Consider the following 16627-nt stretch of genomic DNA (forward strand, 5'->3'; position numbering starts at 1 on the left):
AAAATAATTCTGCCAGCTTCAACAAACCACTAAATTCAACAACACACACTGCTATTAAAATTTGTTTTGTACCTTTAACATACTGACAACCACCATATTAATGCAGGTGGTAAAAGAGAAAGCCACATGAAGAATCAAAGCTCATCACACGTAGCTTCGCCACAAGCAGAAGTATATACGAATATATAGAAGGTGCACAGAGTCATTCATGCAAACACAAAACACCATCATAGTAACACACATGATACTTAAATAATGCAATAAACTTTCATTAAACAACAGAAGATGTAACATAAAGCCCAAATGTGCATAACTGATAACAAAAACTATTAAAAAACATGATTATTTAAACAAAATACTTTCAAATGTGGAGTGTCACGCAGGGAATTCTGGGAATATCAGCTTACAGTTTTTGACCGTAAATTATACATTGATTTGTTATTTTTACTTCTAAAAACTGAACAATTAACAGCATTTTACTGTAAAATTACATGAAATGTCTGGTTAGATCATTTACAGTTTTTCCCTGTATATAGTACAGGAACTTACTGTTAATCTATTAAAATTTTACAGTTAAAATTACATTTATTTTTTTTACACTGTATTCTATCTGTAGTCCTCATGGGGCAGCTGCTTCACAGGGGAACTCTGTAAAAATGTATTGAGCATCTCTTTACAAACATTGAATCATGTGTTTCCTATATCTAGGGTCTATTTGATATGTTGCACACAGCTCTTAAAGCGCTAATTATGATATGTTTGCAGCATCTAAAATAAGAATCACAATTTCAGTTAAAGCCCGAATTTAAGCTCTAGTAAGCTTTATTTGTTAACAACATAAACCCTATAAGCCACTCAGCATCAACACTTTCAAGCTGGGTTAAAGTTGTAAGGTGTTCCAAAACTACTTGAGAGGTATCCAAATTAGTAAAGGAACAACTATATTTGATTCAGACCTTGTCAGCCATGCCATCAGTGTAATGGTTTATGAATATCAGCTCTGATTAAATATTGGACTGCATGTTCTTTTTTTAAAGGTATCACTGCCACCTGTTCCTTCACTAATACAAAACATTTACAGTGGAGAGGCATCGAGCAAAGCACAAAGCATAATAACTGTTTATTATAGGCTATTCTATATGAAAGCATTTTTAAATAGCCTAATTTAACCCGTTTTATAACAAAGCTGTTGGTAGTATATCAAAAACAAAATTCCAAACAGTGCTTATAAATACTTTTAAGAGACCTTTAAAAAACGGTATCAAATGGTATCGGCCAACCAATCGTGACAGGTTTGGCTTATCTTCCAGGATGTGAGTGCTAGACTGGTTATTTCACTGGCAAGCACTTACTCCTATTTTAGCTCGTATCACGACGACGGGCGAATAACGGATCGCTGCCATTTGAAAATCTCGGCATCTTCATCAGCATCACTATCAGCATCATCACCGACAACAGCTCCGGCGCGTTTAGAACGTTCGGGGGTTTGTTTACATTGCGCTCTCTCTCGGAATGCCTTTGTGACGTCATGGAGGTAGACGTTCTGTTTGGAGTTTTAAAATGAACACCTGTTATGTTTCAAATGCAAGCACTTTGCGCAAAAAGAAGAAGAGAGGCGACGTATTAAATGGATGCGGGCATACTGAAGCCTTCTAATCTCCGGCAGCGCAACTAAAGCCGTTTAGGGATCCATTTAGTGATAAGCCCGACTGCTGCTGTCTGTCTGCATCAACAGGGAACATGGATGGTGAGGAATTTGCGATGATGATGATGATGGTGAGTGCACTCGTATGACCGCTCTGCTCCTGTGGAAACTAAAAGATCCAGCGCGTTTTTCACTAGTTTTGTGGATTTTTGGTGAAAACTTATCCGTATCTCCCTGCAAACATGGGCAAAGACGAATGCAAGACCATGTTGGACGCGCTCAACAAAGTCACAGCTTGCTACAGGCATCTGGTCATCGCTTTGGGGAGCACATCTGATTCCCAAAACCTCCGAGAGGAACTTAAAAAGACCCGAAAGAAAGCACAGGAGCTGGCCGTGGCCAACAGGACTAAACTCACGGCTCTTCTGAAGGACAAAAACATCAGCAAAGATGATCGAGCTGAATACGAGCGCCTCTGGGTGCTCTTCACCAGCAGCATGGAGCTCCTGGAGGTGGACATGAAGCGGTCCTTGGAGATCGGGCAGGATTTCCCTCTCAAAGTGCCGACGAGACACCTCATCCAGACGGGAATGACAGGCAGCACCACCACCGTCGCGGCTCGAGCCATGAGCGTCCAAAACATGAAGTACGAAGCCGACGCGAACATCGACACGGTGGACCTCAAAGAGCTGGAGACCGAGATCGCTCAGGTGGACCAGATGATGGAGGATATGGAGATGAAGGTCCAGGTGGCGCCGTGGGCAGTCGAGGCGAAGCAAGAGGCGGGAGCCGAGTTGAAATCCACCGTCAGCGTTGGGAATTCATCGGTTGGTGTCATCTCGATCTGCGAGGAGGAACCCAAAGAAACGGTGGAAGGAGAAACTGGGTTGATGAAAGTATTTGCAGGGATCATTTTCACCGCGGTTTTGCTCATAGCTGGAATTCTGGGGTACCTGGTGATTAATCTATAATGGATGAAGATAGTTATCTGGATGACTGTGGCTCAGCGCTTTAGATTTTCTTATGGAGGAAGCAACAGGTTGCTACGGTAGGCCTGTGAAATTGTGGAGGTAATTTATGAGGCTCTTGGTGTGGAGATAGATAAGCAGATCACCTCGATGGGTATTAGTAAAATGCATCAGTGTTTAAAGGGAATAGCCAAAAGAATTAAAAACTCTTCTGGTGGTCCATCGTGACTGGTTCCTCAACCCGTGAATGTAAAAACTGGACAGATCTCTATCAAAAGTGGGATTGTCTCATAAAAGCTTTTATTTTAGCAAATTTGTCACTGTCACTCTCGCTATAGCAGTTTCACCACTTGGCAAATACCTATAAGATACAACTTTTGTGACCCTCTGTCAGGGGGCTGTGAATATTAAACAGGTATTTGTTTCACAGTTTATAGGTGACGTATTTAAGGTTACTCATCGTGTTTCTGACTTCCTGAGGATTCACACCAAGATATTCTTGTTATTAGTCCGTTTCTGAAGATGACCCATCTTTGACTGCTTGTGTTCTTGAAGATGGGCCTTAGGTGTGTCTATAATAGTTTATTTGTATATATGAATTGTACTCATGTTAAATTAGTGTATATACAATATATTTATTATAATAAATGAAGTAAATGATGCTTGTGTTTTGTTTGGGTTTTTAGGCTGTTCTGTTAATCAAGCACCTATAATGTTGAATACTTTGCACAATATGAGTGGTATCATATCCCATACGGCCTTCTGGTACCTTAAATCGTGTCTTTTCTTTAACCTTATTTAAGCAAATAGACGGATCTCTGGTGTATGCACTTTAGAAAACCATGTTGGTGCTGATTATTTTATGCAATCAGATCTTGAGTGAAGTTTATGTAGTCATTGTTATTTTTAAATTCTGATCCCCCTATTTTCAGACTTCATGATTAAGTATTGTTGGCAGGTACTTCTTGCTTAACTAATTAAAAAGGTATTTATAGAAAAATTCAAAATCCAATTAACTTGCGTAGTCTTACAGCGTAGCCTCGGCACAGACCATACGTTGTATTTTTGACTTTTAATATGATTAGCAGTTAGTCCTCTTTAAACCAAAGGAAGATTTGTACTGAGCTGTGCACAATGCATCCTTTACTGCCTAATGCTAATATTGTGTGTTTTCTGTTCATAAAACCATTCCTCATGTAAATTAAATTATATGTCTGTTAAGTGCATGAAAAATGTAGTCTTTGTCTAAAAATTTTCCATAGTGATGAAACTCACAGTCTGTTTAATTTCATCATCAGCATCTCTTTCTACAGTATAACCAGCTTTTACCCAAGTTTGATCGATTAATTAGTCTCCCGCCGTGCCGTGTGACTCAGGAGCCCTAATGATTGGAACAACTGCTTGTTAAGTGGCGCCCTAGAATGGAGCGTCAGGTAAGAAAATCGATGCCATTTAAAGGCCAAGCTACATATCCAGCAGGTATCAAACATTCATTAGGAAAGACTGAGAGAGAATTGAAACTGCAGCAATGCCTGTAAACATTTGGTATATACCGTATATATATGATGATTTCTTTATTTGTCTTTGTGTTAAGTCAACAAATAGGAGTTGCAACAAATTTAGCAGTTTTCTTGTTAGTGACCATTAAAACAACAAATTTTTTAATATTTAATTTGTGCACATTGAGATCACAATAAGCAGCACAAGCTTCCATCTTTTGCATCCCCGTGGATGCATCAGTTTATGTATTCAAGTATTCATTACATGGGTTTTGTTTACTTTGTATTTGTTATATACTCACTTGTAATAAGAATGATAATTGATAATCAAGTGAAATCTTATTTTTGGTCTTTACTACTTCTGCTGGTTTGATATTGCCAATTTATTGTTTTCCAGTATATGAGATGAACAGTATTTCTCTTACAATGCAGAAATACCAAATCAGGTTAGTTTGAAACTCCATAGAAAGATAATATGCATTTATGTAAACCGCTGTCCTACTTTTTTTTGAAACAGGTGGACAGAATATACACATGCTTTCTGATTGCATTAAATGTCATAATTCTTAACGATGACTTTGTTACCATATCAATCCAATTTTAGGTTTGAAAGATGTTTAAATTTAGGGTCATATGTATGCGGAAAAATCAGGAAATCTTAGAGGGTTGTAATATTTTGATTGTCAGACCTGGAAAAAAAAAGCACATTTTTAGATGATTTGTTTTTTTTCTTAACAAATGAATTTGAAACGTATGTGTCTAGAAAGGTCATAGAGTGATATCCATTGGTCAAGTGTGATAACTCTTGTGAAAGTTACTTAAAATGATCAAATATTAATAAAAAGTACTGATGGCTGCTCAGTGCCTTTTATGACAGACAACCTTTTATTTTAGATTTTTTTTGTTGTTAGTCTCAAAAGCATTAAAATGCTGGCCTGCCACCTAGTGGACAAATACAAAATACAAAAAATACTTTTTAAATCTTTTTATCAACCTTTATCCAAAATACATTTTGCATTGAAAATGCACTAAAACTACCAAATCACTTCATACAGGTTTCAAGTCACTCTTCAGTAACACTAGCAAAGGTTTTCACCCAGCAATCACAGTTTGTCGTTCATAAACTACTGAGCTAAAATTACTTATAACAGATTATTTACAAAACAAGAATGACAGCTCTCTACTGTTCAGAATTCACTGCAGTATATCTTACACTGTCCATGCTAACCCTTCATCTATTTGTTTTGATAGGCTAGTTTTTCATTTTTTACATTTTAAATATTACTGTAGAAATGTATCAAATAGCTGTCTTATTCAGTTTTGAACCTAATTGTTGAAAAATGTGTCCTAGTGATTTTAAAAACTGAACTCTCTCCTTATACGAGGACTTGTTGAAACCTTAATAAATCTTTTAATCAAAAATGATTTTCCAGAGCTAGTTATCATCACTGAAAGGAAAAGGCTTTTTTTTCCTCTAGTAAAAGTCTCTAGCAGTCTCTATATTGATGTTGATATGTTCATGTTTGAGCCTTTTTTCTTCTTCTATGAAATCAGCACAGACGTTCAGATCACATTTGCACGTCACATTATTTGTTTATTTAACCGTGGTTTCCCCATACCAGTTTATTGTTGTGTAGCACAGCTATTTACTTGCCCTTAAGTGGCATGTGAAAACAAAAAGAACAAGTAGTTCACTTCATTTGTCTGTCATGCACTCTTTTCTTTTCTAAGTGGGCAGTTCTCTACCGCAATAAACTGCGGTGTGGATCAGACTTCAGCTTGTCAGAAAAAGTTTGGGTTAAATGTCAAAGACATAATAGAGATCTCATAGCTTGCTTCATTTAGGGATTAAACCATGCATTATTAGCCCAATAATATAATTAAATCATATACAATTTATACGATTAAAACGATTCTTAAGAATCATTTCTAAAGTGCTGATTAGCTGCTTAAGAAATATTTATTATTATCAATGTTGAAAAAGTTGTGTTGCTTAATATTTTCAGGGAAACCATATAGTTTTTAGGATTCAGAGGAATATATAATTCAAAAGGAACAGCATTTATTTGAAATTGAAATCTTTTCTAAAATTATAGATGACTTAAAAAAAAAAAAAAAATTAAAGAAAATGAATAAATAAATCTTATCCATCCTTAAACTTTGGAACGGTAGTGTAAATCCTCACACATGCAGAGCATGTTATTGTCTCCAGTAGAGCTTAACAGGTTCAGAGAATTACTACCTGCTTTCTTTCTTTCATTTATTGCAGTCCAGTGCCAAATGTCTTGTGTCTGACAGCAAAGTTCACTGTAGGTTGGAAAATCTACAATCTCTGATAGTCGGTTATTGTATATGAGAACGTTTCCTGTTTTCTTTGCTCTTTTTCAGTTTCTCACGTGAGAAACTGAATTATCTGAAATAAGATATAAATCCATTTAGACAATGCCTGTTTGCTTTCTGAAATGCCACCAGGTTTACCAAGAGTTCAAAACTTGAAAATAAAAAAACAAGCAGAAATGCTTTCTGGACTGCAGACAATGAAAGGTACTTGCTGATGCATTTACATAACAGTTGGAAGCATAGAATTGCATTAGGCTTGAAATCATACGGCATTTGAAAAGTACTAGATGAAACTAACACTTTAGTTTTTTTGCTTTGCATGAAGGATGCAGCATGACGTGATGGAACTGTGTGAGGAAATGAAAGATAATTGGAAACATCAGGTAAAGCATGTTAACCGAGAATTTCAGACTGGATGGGTGGATAATTCTTTCATGATCGATCGCACACCGAGAAGATTGAGATCACAACTTTTTTTTTTTTTTTTTTTAGCACAAGTCAAACATGATTTAACTACAATTAATAGTCCTTAGGACCTGAATAACCCTACTTGCAGGGATCTGTGAGCCTGAAAAGTCTTAATTTACCCTTCCACAAATTAAAGCCTTAAAAGATATATATTTTTTAAAATCATTATTCACTTCATTTTGATACATTTCTCAGAAAGCAAGACTTTTTAATCATGCGTCATTTTTGCATCTGCCTTGATTTAATTGCTTTTTACATTTTAACTGGCAAACAAGACAACCGTATTATTTCCATATTCTAGTTATTTCGTATTCTAAAAAAAAGTTGTTTCCATATTCTAGTTAACCTATTTGTTTGTATAAAATGCAAAAATAATGAAGATTGGTTGTAAGTTGTTCCTTCATTGTGTTCTTCTTAGATACAGAGACCCTATTGATGTATTGTGTTGCCTTCAATTTATATATAATTAGTCTTAACTCTTTAGGATGTCTGAAATTTACCTTCATAAAACCTGAAGAAACCCTGTACTTATGTCAAGCAGTTTCAAACAGCTCTGTATTTTGCATTAAGATTCGTATTGAGATGTGTATTGAAATTAATCCAAAATAAGATGAAAGGACTTCCTGCTTTACATCATCTCAGAACATTTAGTTTACTTTTCTATTTATTACATTACAAGTATGTTTCACAAGCAGAATGCCATTGTGACATACAGTAATAAAGTAAGTGCCAGTCTTTTCAGTGTTGACTGACAGCTTAATAAATGTTTGCCAAGTCTCTTTCATGAACAATAACTGAACAGAGATTGCCAGTCTGCATCAGAACTTGCTATCAGCCGAGTGTAAGTTTACCGAGCAGTTCTCGCCCTGATAGTAACTTATTTTTATCATACCATCTGTGAATATTGTTAAAAAGAGTGCACAGATTCTTCATGTTGATAGTGTTTTACGCCTGAATGCGAGTGAGTGGAATGCCTGTCAGTAGACTGTGCTTTCCACCCATGAATTTAAAATAAAACAAACAAACAAAAATATGTCGTTGGTCATTTTTGCTTTCATTTTAAGGACTCGTATGATCAGGTGTGATCGTTTCGTCATGGAGACAAGGCACATAAACATACTGTAACAATTGTTGATTGATTCCCTACAATGCTGTGCTGACAACCTCGAGTTTCTCAGTCATGACCCTAGAAGCTGCTTTGACAATTGTTCTGCAGCCTCAGTGTAACATCAGTGCCTCAACCTGATGAAGATCTGCCCCAAAACTACCCTTACGCAAACACAATATATTTCCTAATATATGAATGATCAATATATTAAACGTCATAACGATATATTAGAATAAATTGTGTAAATATATTTAATAATACATAAGGAATTGCAGCTTTTCATATATTGAAAAATATGTGACAATATATTTACATATATATCATAATATATGTAATTTTATATTCAGTAATGCACTTTATATAGATAAGATATGGTAATGCATGTGTAAAATATATTAAACATATATTTACTCATGCAGTATATACACATATATGGAAATAGGCGATATATTTTTTATATTTATCATTTATATGATACGTTTCATATTTTAATATAGCCTCAATAGCATAAGCACATCTGCTCATACTAAACACTTAGTGAACAGACTATCATTGTGCTGAAAATTGCACAGCCATTACTTTTTAAATAAAGTAACATACAATCTAATGGTGTAACTTACTGAATTAAATATGTACATACATATATTATTTTCTTTTGGATATTTTCATGGTCATTGAATATATTTCAGTCAGCATAACACTTTAAAATACTACAACGTTCTATAAACATCATGCTATATGTTTGAATATTTATCTGTTGAGCCCATTTGGTACTGATTTTGATTCATTCGATTGGTGTGAAAGCATTTCTAATTCTAGAGTACAATTCTATACATGCATTTCTAATGTTGCTTGCATTCAAAAAATGGCCATAATGCAAATAGACTAAAATAACAATACAAGAGGTATGTTCATTTGTTTCTCTTTGTGGGTAGACTCTTTTTAAATCAATCTCACACTTATTTTATTTTCTTTATATATTTTATTGGCATCAGCAATCTCCAAAGTGCAATACAGAGATACACATTAATAGACCGAAACAGTGACAGTTATAAAAAAATAAGCCTAACAACCATTGTGGATTATAATACAATATTTAAAGGAAAGAAAATAATAAAAAAAGATCAACCAAGTCTTTCAAAGCCAGAATCTTCCCTGAGAGAGCAAAGAGGGCACATTTTTTGGAGTCTTTGAGAAGATCTATTAAATTTCATCTGACTTAAGAGGCTGATATTTGACGTCTGATTTCCTGGTTTTGTAGATGAGAACACCACACACCATGCCGACAGCTGCAAGGACACATCCGGCAATGAAAACCAGATTCAGGTTCAAGACCATGGAGGACACTGGAAAACACACAGGTGTGGTTAATACATCATGTATAATGTATGTATATATATATATATATATATATATATATATATATAAAATAAAAATAAATTATATATATATATATATATCTTTTATTTTAAAATATATTATTTATAATATTTATATTTTATATAATAAATATATAATATATTATAAAATGAATTTATTTAAATATACATTTTATTTTATTTTAAATGAAAAGACTTCAGAAATATCACTGTAACACAAGACGTTTCATCCCAACACTTTAAAATATTATTACATTCTTAAAAAAATAATCTAATATGTTGTCTTGTTTCTGAGGTTTTACCTTCACGCTCTTCTACGCTCCTCTTCAGCCGCAGGGGCCCCTGGGAGACTAAGTGACTGCCGGTCTGGATGGGAGCCTCTCTTTTGTGATGATGGTGGGATGGTGGACCGGTTGTGCTGCTGACGCAGCCCTGAGAGCAGCGGGTGCTGGGATTGTTGGCCTCGCACAGAATCACCGAACAGCTGATGAACACCTAGGGAGAAAGAGAGAGATGAAGTCATGGCTGTCTGGAATACTCGATTCTGATTGGTCAGTAGCAACATTATGTTTTTGTACAGTATGTTGACTGCTAAACTGCTTTCATCATGATGCAATCAATTAGTTCTTACCTGCTCATGCATTCCGATGAACTGGAAGGCTTGCAGGCCGAAGCGGACCATTGGCTGGTGGCTTGTGTAGAACTCAACAGTTTCATCCAAGATGCACCTGAAGAACATAATTGATGTAGACATTATATATAGAATTAATTTGATTGTGCTAATGGGTATGCAGCTTATGGTTAATTGTTCTTACCCATTTTGGATGATTGTGTAGGACGTTTGTTGGTTGGGGTCACTGTATGGTGTTGCGACACACGATTCAACAAAAAGCTCGGTGTTATTGATTGTAGACTGGGATTCAATCTGCATGTAAATCATCTCCCCAAGCTCATACTCCGCTGGAAATGCGGTCACGTCTATTTCTGTGTGGTAGTTTGCTGTTGTGAAGAGTCCGAAGCTGTAGGTGAGAGTACCAAAGCCTTTCTCGGTGATTGTGGTTATGTGTCTCCGTGCAGTGAACTCCAGTGAGATGTTGTTTTTCTTCTCGTAACGACAGGAGAACTCAATCTCCACCTCGTGCTTTCTGGTAATGATGCTGTTTGGGTCATCGGTTGAGAAGATTTCATTCTTGAAAATGATGAATTCTTCATCCTCCTGCAGAAGGAAATGGAGTATGAAATATTAATGGTTTTACTGTGCCTAAATGAAACTTTTAAACACACAATGCCATTCCAGTCGGAATATCTAAGCTTCTGTTTTTCATACAATAAAAGCGTATGGTACCAAAAAACACCACAAATTAAGTCATATGGACCATATATGATGCTTTAATGGTGCTTTTTTCTGCTTTCATTGTTTGGAGAATATAAATTCTGACGTGTTTCATGGAAGATGGGAAACAAAATGGGTTTGGAAGGATACGAGGATGAGTAATTGATGACAAACATTTGACAAACTTCCTTTCTTTTGAGCCCATGAGAAGAGTTTTACCTCAATCATGGTACCACAAGCATTGAGGGAGATGTTTGCCAACACATGAGTGCCGTTTGAGTCCAAAGTGCAGGCAGGATCGTTGAGTCGCAGGTAGTCCTTGTGGAGCCCGACCGAGTGCAGCTGCTCAATTTCAACAACCATGTTGTTTGCGGTGCAAATCACATTTGCTTCCACTGTTGATGAGATCAATTATAAGAATTGATTACCAAAATTGTGCTGGCAAAACATAGTTTTATTTATCCAAATAAAAGCAAATTACTAACCAGTCTGATGTCCAACGGTAATAATGACACATCTCATTTCAGACTGATATACGCTGCTTCTGTAAATCAATAATAAACAGTAATATATTTTAAATTCAGTTCACCTGAAAGGTTTCTAGTTGCTAGATTTTGAATATGATTAATAGTTTACCCACCCGCTCACGCTCTCAGCAATGAAACACACGGGGAAATGATCTCCGAGGTCATTCCTCATTGGTGTCCATCTGATGGCGTACTCTCCAGTGCTCAAAGCGTGCTTAGTTATGTTCAAAGGACCGCTGATGATAACATCAGTAACCCTGAGAATGAAAAATAAACACGTGTTATACACCAATCTAAAAATTAAATAACTGGATGCATTGATAGCATTCACATGTGCATTACGTTGCATAAACTGCTGCAGCCTTAACCCGGATTTCCACTTCATGGAGTGGCGTAGCTTGGATTTCATCTCCATTGCGTGGAGTTGGCGACACAAAGTGAGGTATGTAATGTCCCTCGGTGCAGGAAGGAGCAGCTGAATCAACTGCAATGATTCAAGAACGACAAACATTAGGCACACTACTAATGTGATGACCTTGTGATCTTGTTTAGTTGGTCATTGAGAAAGCCTTACCGAGAACACTGAATTGCAGAGGGAGCTTGCTGAAAGGTTCATAAGACCGCTGATGTGAAGTCATGGAAGTTGTGTAATCTTGAGGTGGGTCTGTTGTTGTGGTTGTGGTCGTAGTCTGCAGCCACCACCACCATTGGGCCGGTGTAGTTGGAGCAGTGGTTGTGTGTTGCTGTTGCCACCACCACCACGGTGAAGGGGTACTAGTTTGTTGATGTTGCCACCACCATGATGGAGTTGTAGGTGCAGTGGTGGTGGACTGTTGTTGTTGCCACCACCACCACCACGGTGAAGGAGTAGTTTGTTGCCACCATGGTACAGTTGTGGAACTTTGGTAATACCATGGGTACGATGTCACGCTAATTGACCTACTGTGTCTTCCACCGCTCAGAGCGCATCTGTACGAGCTGGAGCCATCAGTATAGGCCAGAGTGGTGTGTTTCCTTGGGAAGTCCTCCACAATCAGCTCAAATCCGTAGACGCCTGTTGTGGAGGCATAGCTGTAGTCCAGTGTGCAGGCACGCTAATGAAGAATTGAGATGTTCAGATTAGTGGATGTTCATTTCATTTCAAAACCTATCTGGAGGCTTTTATTAGGTAGTCACTAGATATAAGATAGAAGCTGCCAGAATATGTTACTAATAGTGTGGAAATAAAATAAAATTACTAAAATAATCACATCTGTTGTGTAAACACATTTTGTATAGCCATATCATTTTATTTCACGCAGACAATGAACGCTCAAGAGTAGCGAACAATTAGTGGTGTTATGCAACATTTACTGTACTGCTGAACAGGTGGAGGTAAACAACCGCACTTGCTCTCTCTCGTATGGTATGTCTGACGCATCCTAGTGAACTGGTCCGTTTTAAACGGCTCGTTCATAGCTTTAGATTATCGGTGCGTTCCAAATGGGATATATCGCCCTCCAAAGGGCACTTCGGAGTGAAAACAATCATGGCCGCCATATTGAAGGGTTGTTCCAAACTGAAGTGCTCAAAACTGGCCACTTTAAAGGGCCCTTTGGAATGAAAGACAACTGATGGACACGCCAGGCCCCCATGATCCTTTGCACAGATTCTTTGCATGATGACGGCGCCACTGTGTGGGCACGGGACATAGAAGGGCACTTCAAGAAACAGTTGTTTGGTCCCCTACACCCTTCAACCCTTCGAAGCTCTCACTCCGGAGGGTAAACCGTTTGAAGAGATTAGGGCATAGGGATGAGCCCTTCTGAATGGAATGCAGGGTATAAGCTTGATTCATTCTAGTGAATTGTTTTATCCTAAATAGCTCACATTCTCTCTTGTAGCACTGGAGACCCAAATCATTCTGATGAATTGTTTCGTTCCGACAGTTCTAAATGAACATATTTTTAAAATATTCAGCTTTTTCCTAATGCATTTTATGCAAATATATATATATATATATATATATATAATTATTATAATTATTTATTTATTTATTTATTTATTTTCATGGCGTTCTCATTGGGATTGTCATTTAAAAACCAACGCTAATATAATCCTATTTCACAAAGGTCCACCCACAGATTTCTGGTCTTCCCACTGGTGAAAACATGTCAGTATCACATTATTATGGCGATATTTTGTCTGTTTCTTACTTGATCTAGGTGGAAACCACTTGGCTGGTTACATGTGGCACATTCAACATTCTGCTGAGCTCCATATCTACATCTGACCTGGTCACCATCTGGGTCATAGGCCACCAGATGATATGTACGAGGACAGTTTTGGGGTACACTAAAAAAATAAAAGTCATATTTTCATACTTCATAATTTATAGACTGATGTTTTAACAAACATTCAAAAATTGTTCATACATTCTCATTAGTGATTAATCTTGTTCATAGGAAACTGCTGAATAAAAATAAGTATTACCGTAGAAGTTGTAAAGTAGTGGTGACTGGTGATCGGTTGGGTTCATTGGTATCAGCTCTTATGCCTAGATCTACGTGTGTCTGGAGGAACCAAGAACCAACACCGTTCACTGTGGGCACCCAGCAGCACGAGGAGTCCCTGTGATATAATAATGTATTTTAGATAATGCTGAAAGATCATTTCAATATTGATTTAAAACAAATTCAGTTACTCACCGCAGGTCAAAGGGTGTGTTTCCGTGGATGTTTCTTGTGACAACAGTTTCTGCTTGGCACCAGTTATTGTAGTAAGCACTTCTGCCATTAGAGCTGCTATCAATTTGACCATATTCCCTGCTGGATTCATAGCCACAATCTCCAGAGGCGCAGTACCACCAACTATTATCACACCAGTCATAGGTTCGCTTGAATCGAAACTCAACCTGTTGGTAGAACACTTGTAGAGTTAGAATACTTGTTGGTAGAGTTTATTTTGATTTCACTTATTACATGTATGTGTTATATGGATAAATCATTAATAAATGCACAACAACGACAACATTATATCTGAACAAAAATCACAATATGTCATTATTAAAATAATATTTTACAAGTTAAATTGGTCAAATTATATATATTTTTAAGAGTATTAGTCATCTCCGATATCTCTATTCGGCCAATTAATGTCAAAGTTCAGCCAAAATAATAAATTAATAAACATTATTTTAACCAACTCTCTTCAAATTTTAAATATGACATTACCTTCTCCATCTGATTTATTTCCATGATTGCTTCTCCACATCTTTTGACATTGATACATTTTAATGCAGCTTTAGAGTTATTTTATTATTTTATTTTATTTTTAGCTCATCCTACCAATGAATTTTCCATGTTTTAATATAGTTAAATATATGTGCAGGGGAACAAAATGACAGTGGAATTTATTTCATAAATGTTATTTTAGCTTATTGACCTGAAATAACCAAATATTATTATATTATATTTTATTTTATTTTATTGCATTTAATTTAATTTAATATAGATATAGGTTGCGGAGGAGAAAAACAAGTGTGGAATTTATTATCATAAATATTATATTGTGACTGGTAACTTGAAAGATATTAAAGTTTTACTGTGTAGGTTGAGAATACATTAAGATACATTTATAATTCAACGGGCTGTAAAAAAAAAAAAAACGAATAATAAAATATGAAAAATAGAATAATTATTAAATAATATTTAAAAAAAATCAATTTAAAATAAAAAATATATAAAACCTTTACAAACAAGCAGCTCTAAAAGATGTTTAGAAAATGACAACAATTTTTTGCTAATCTAATTAATGAAGAGCAGTGTTGGGTTGTGTAATTACACACATTTGAAATGCAAACAAGAAATAAATTCTCACCCTCATGCTCCCATCAGCATTGGTTCCTTTAGGGCTGAAGGTCACTGAGCCTCCATAATGGTGTCCTGCTGAAGCAATGGACACCAGAAACAGAAGATTCAACACCACAGCCAAGGACATCATGGTACCTGAGCCCCTGATCTCAATTCAGCTGCTGAAATGGAGCGGAGCACCTGCTTTTATACATCTCAGCTGAGCAGGAATTCAGGGATGGGTTCAAAAGCATTCTCGTGCGATGCATTGAATCACACACAAAAAAATGAGAGGGTAGTTACTTGCTTCTTCTGAGAAGTCACATGATTCAAATCTGAAACTAGCCAGTGATCAGAACTTACTTAACAAAGCACATTCCTCTTAATTCACATGTAAAGTATGACATTGATGAGTGTCCACTAGGGGCAAGAGGCTCTAGAAAATTATTTTTTATTGCACAGCTGAAATGTCAAATACTGTATAATATTTTCCTTGAGTTAAAAATAAAATATCATCACAAAATGGACATCTCTCCATTATTAAGTACCATTTGAGTAGCTTATTGAATATTTTTAGCTCTATTATTATCTATTATTTTTTCCCTTGAATGCCAGCACTCCTACATAACAATGACCTGGCATACATCCATTTAAACAATAGCTGTTTGCTTTCTCAAACGCCACCTGCTTTACCCACAGTGCAGTGAAGAGTACTTGCTGATAAATTTATAAAAATTGGAAAGACAAGACTGTATTAAAATCAAAATCATATATTAAAGATACAGCTTGAGGGGAAGAATATGTTTTGTTTTTGTGTGATGGATGTGCCAGTGATGAAACAGCAAAAGCTTATTGCAGAAAACATTGTAAATACAATCAGGTAAAACCTGTAATCTGATCATTTCAGACCGGAGAGATCAAAGAATCTTTCACTATCGATTACTCAGAATTTGATCAAAGTACTACAGGTTCAAGGGTATGTATTGATAGTCATCTAGAACCGAAATAACCAGTTTCTATTATTATTTAGAAATGAAACTCGGATGACACTGTCAAGTGCACACTAACACACATACTAACTATTTCTAAACAAAATGTTGTATTTTGCATGAATATTTGTGAAGTGAAAATTTACAAAGTATTTCAATTCTTATTTATCCATCTCTATTTTCAGTGTTTTATGCTTTAATAGCAGTAAAATAATTGGTATTTTATACTTTTTGAAAGAAATAAATGCTCATGAAGTGTACACACATTAAATGAAATTTAACACCTATTATTAAATTTGATCTATGTGTGCAGTTTTATGTGGGCCAAAAATAGGTTGCAAAGTGGACCAGATTTATGCCCATAGTCAAAATCTGGCTACATGAGACGTCCCAAATCCTTCTAATCTATATTTAATTACATTTAATTACACGGATCTTGCAGGAAAAAAATAAATAAAAAATTTGAGCATTTCTGTGTTCATGGCAGAATATAGAGCTGTAATTTTGAGTATTTAGGTTATCGTATAAGCGGTAAATTAAT

The 16627-nt window shown here is 36.0% G+C and overlaps 2 protein-coding genes across 2 annotated transcripts; one reads left to right on the forward strand and one right to left on the reverse strand.

Annotated features, from left to right (window-relative positions):
* The first annotated feature begins 1590 nt into the window (after positions 1-1590).
* Positions 1591-4963, forward strand: LOC306888099 (regulator of G-protein signaling 9-binding protein-like). The gene has a single exon (XM_079446244.1). It carries the CDS (start codon positions 1888-1890, stop codon positions 2614-2616), a length of 729 nt encoding a protein of 242 aa, XP_079302370.1. The 5' UTR covers positions 1591-1887; the 3' UTR covers positions 2617-4963.
* A 3992-nt stretch (positions 4964-8955) lies between these two features.
* Positions 8956-15367, reverse strand: LOC306888287 (uncharacterized protein). Its single transcript, XM_079446485.1, has 13 exons — positions 15126-15367; positions 13955-14160; positions 13740-13877; positions 13463-13601; positions 11842-12361; positions 11610-11751; positions 11381-11524; positions 11226-11284; positions 10960-11135; positions 10223-10623; positions 10039-10135; positions 9710-9902; positions 8956-9374 (listed from the first exon to the last, which is right to left on the reverse strand). The coding sequence occupies exons 1-13, from the start codon at positions 15246-15248 to the stop codon at positions 9232-9234; spliced, it is 2481 nt and encodes an 826-aa protein (XP_079302611.1). The 5' UTR covers positions 15249-15367; the 3' UTR covers positions 8956-9231.
* Between the last annotated feature and the right edge of the window lie 1260 nt (positions 15368-16627).

This window comes from Barbus barbus (assembly GCF_936440315.1).
Source record: "Barbus barbus genome assembly, chromosome: 22".
Lineage (NCBI taxonomy): Eukaryota > Metazoa > Chordata > Actinopteri > Cypriniformes > Cyprinidae > Barbus > Barbus barbus.

What these genes read in the sequence shown, in the direction of transcription:
- LOC306888287 (XM_079446485.1), bottom strand. Translation starts at nt 15,248, where the DNA reads ATGATGTCCTTGGCTGTGGTGTTGAATCTTCTGTTTCTGGTGTCCATT. An exon ending in ATGCTGATGGGAGCATGAGG is followed by an intron (nt 14,161 to 15,125) that starts GTGAGAATTTAT and finishes TTCTACCAACAG; the next exon opens with GTTGAGTTTCGATTCAAGCG. An exon ending in TCATCGGAATGCATGAGCAG is followed by an intron (nt 9,903 to 10,038) that starts GTAAGAACTAAT and finishes CTTTCTCCCTAG; the next exon opens with GTGTTCATCAGCTGTTCGGT.
- LOC306888099 (XM_079446244.1), top strand. Translation starts at nt 1,888, where the DNA reads ATGGGCAAAGACGAATGCAAGACCATGTTGGACGCGCTCAACAAAGTC.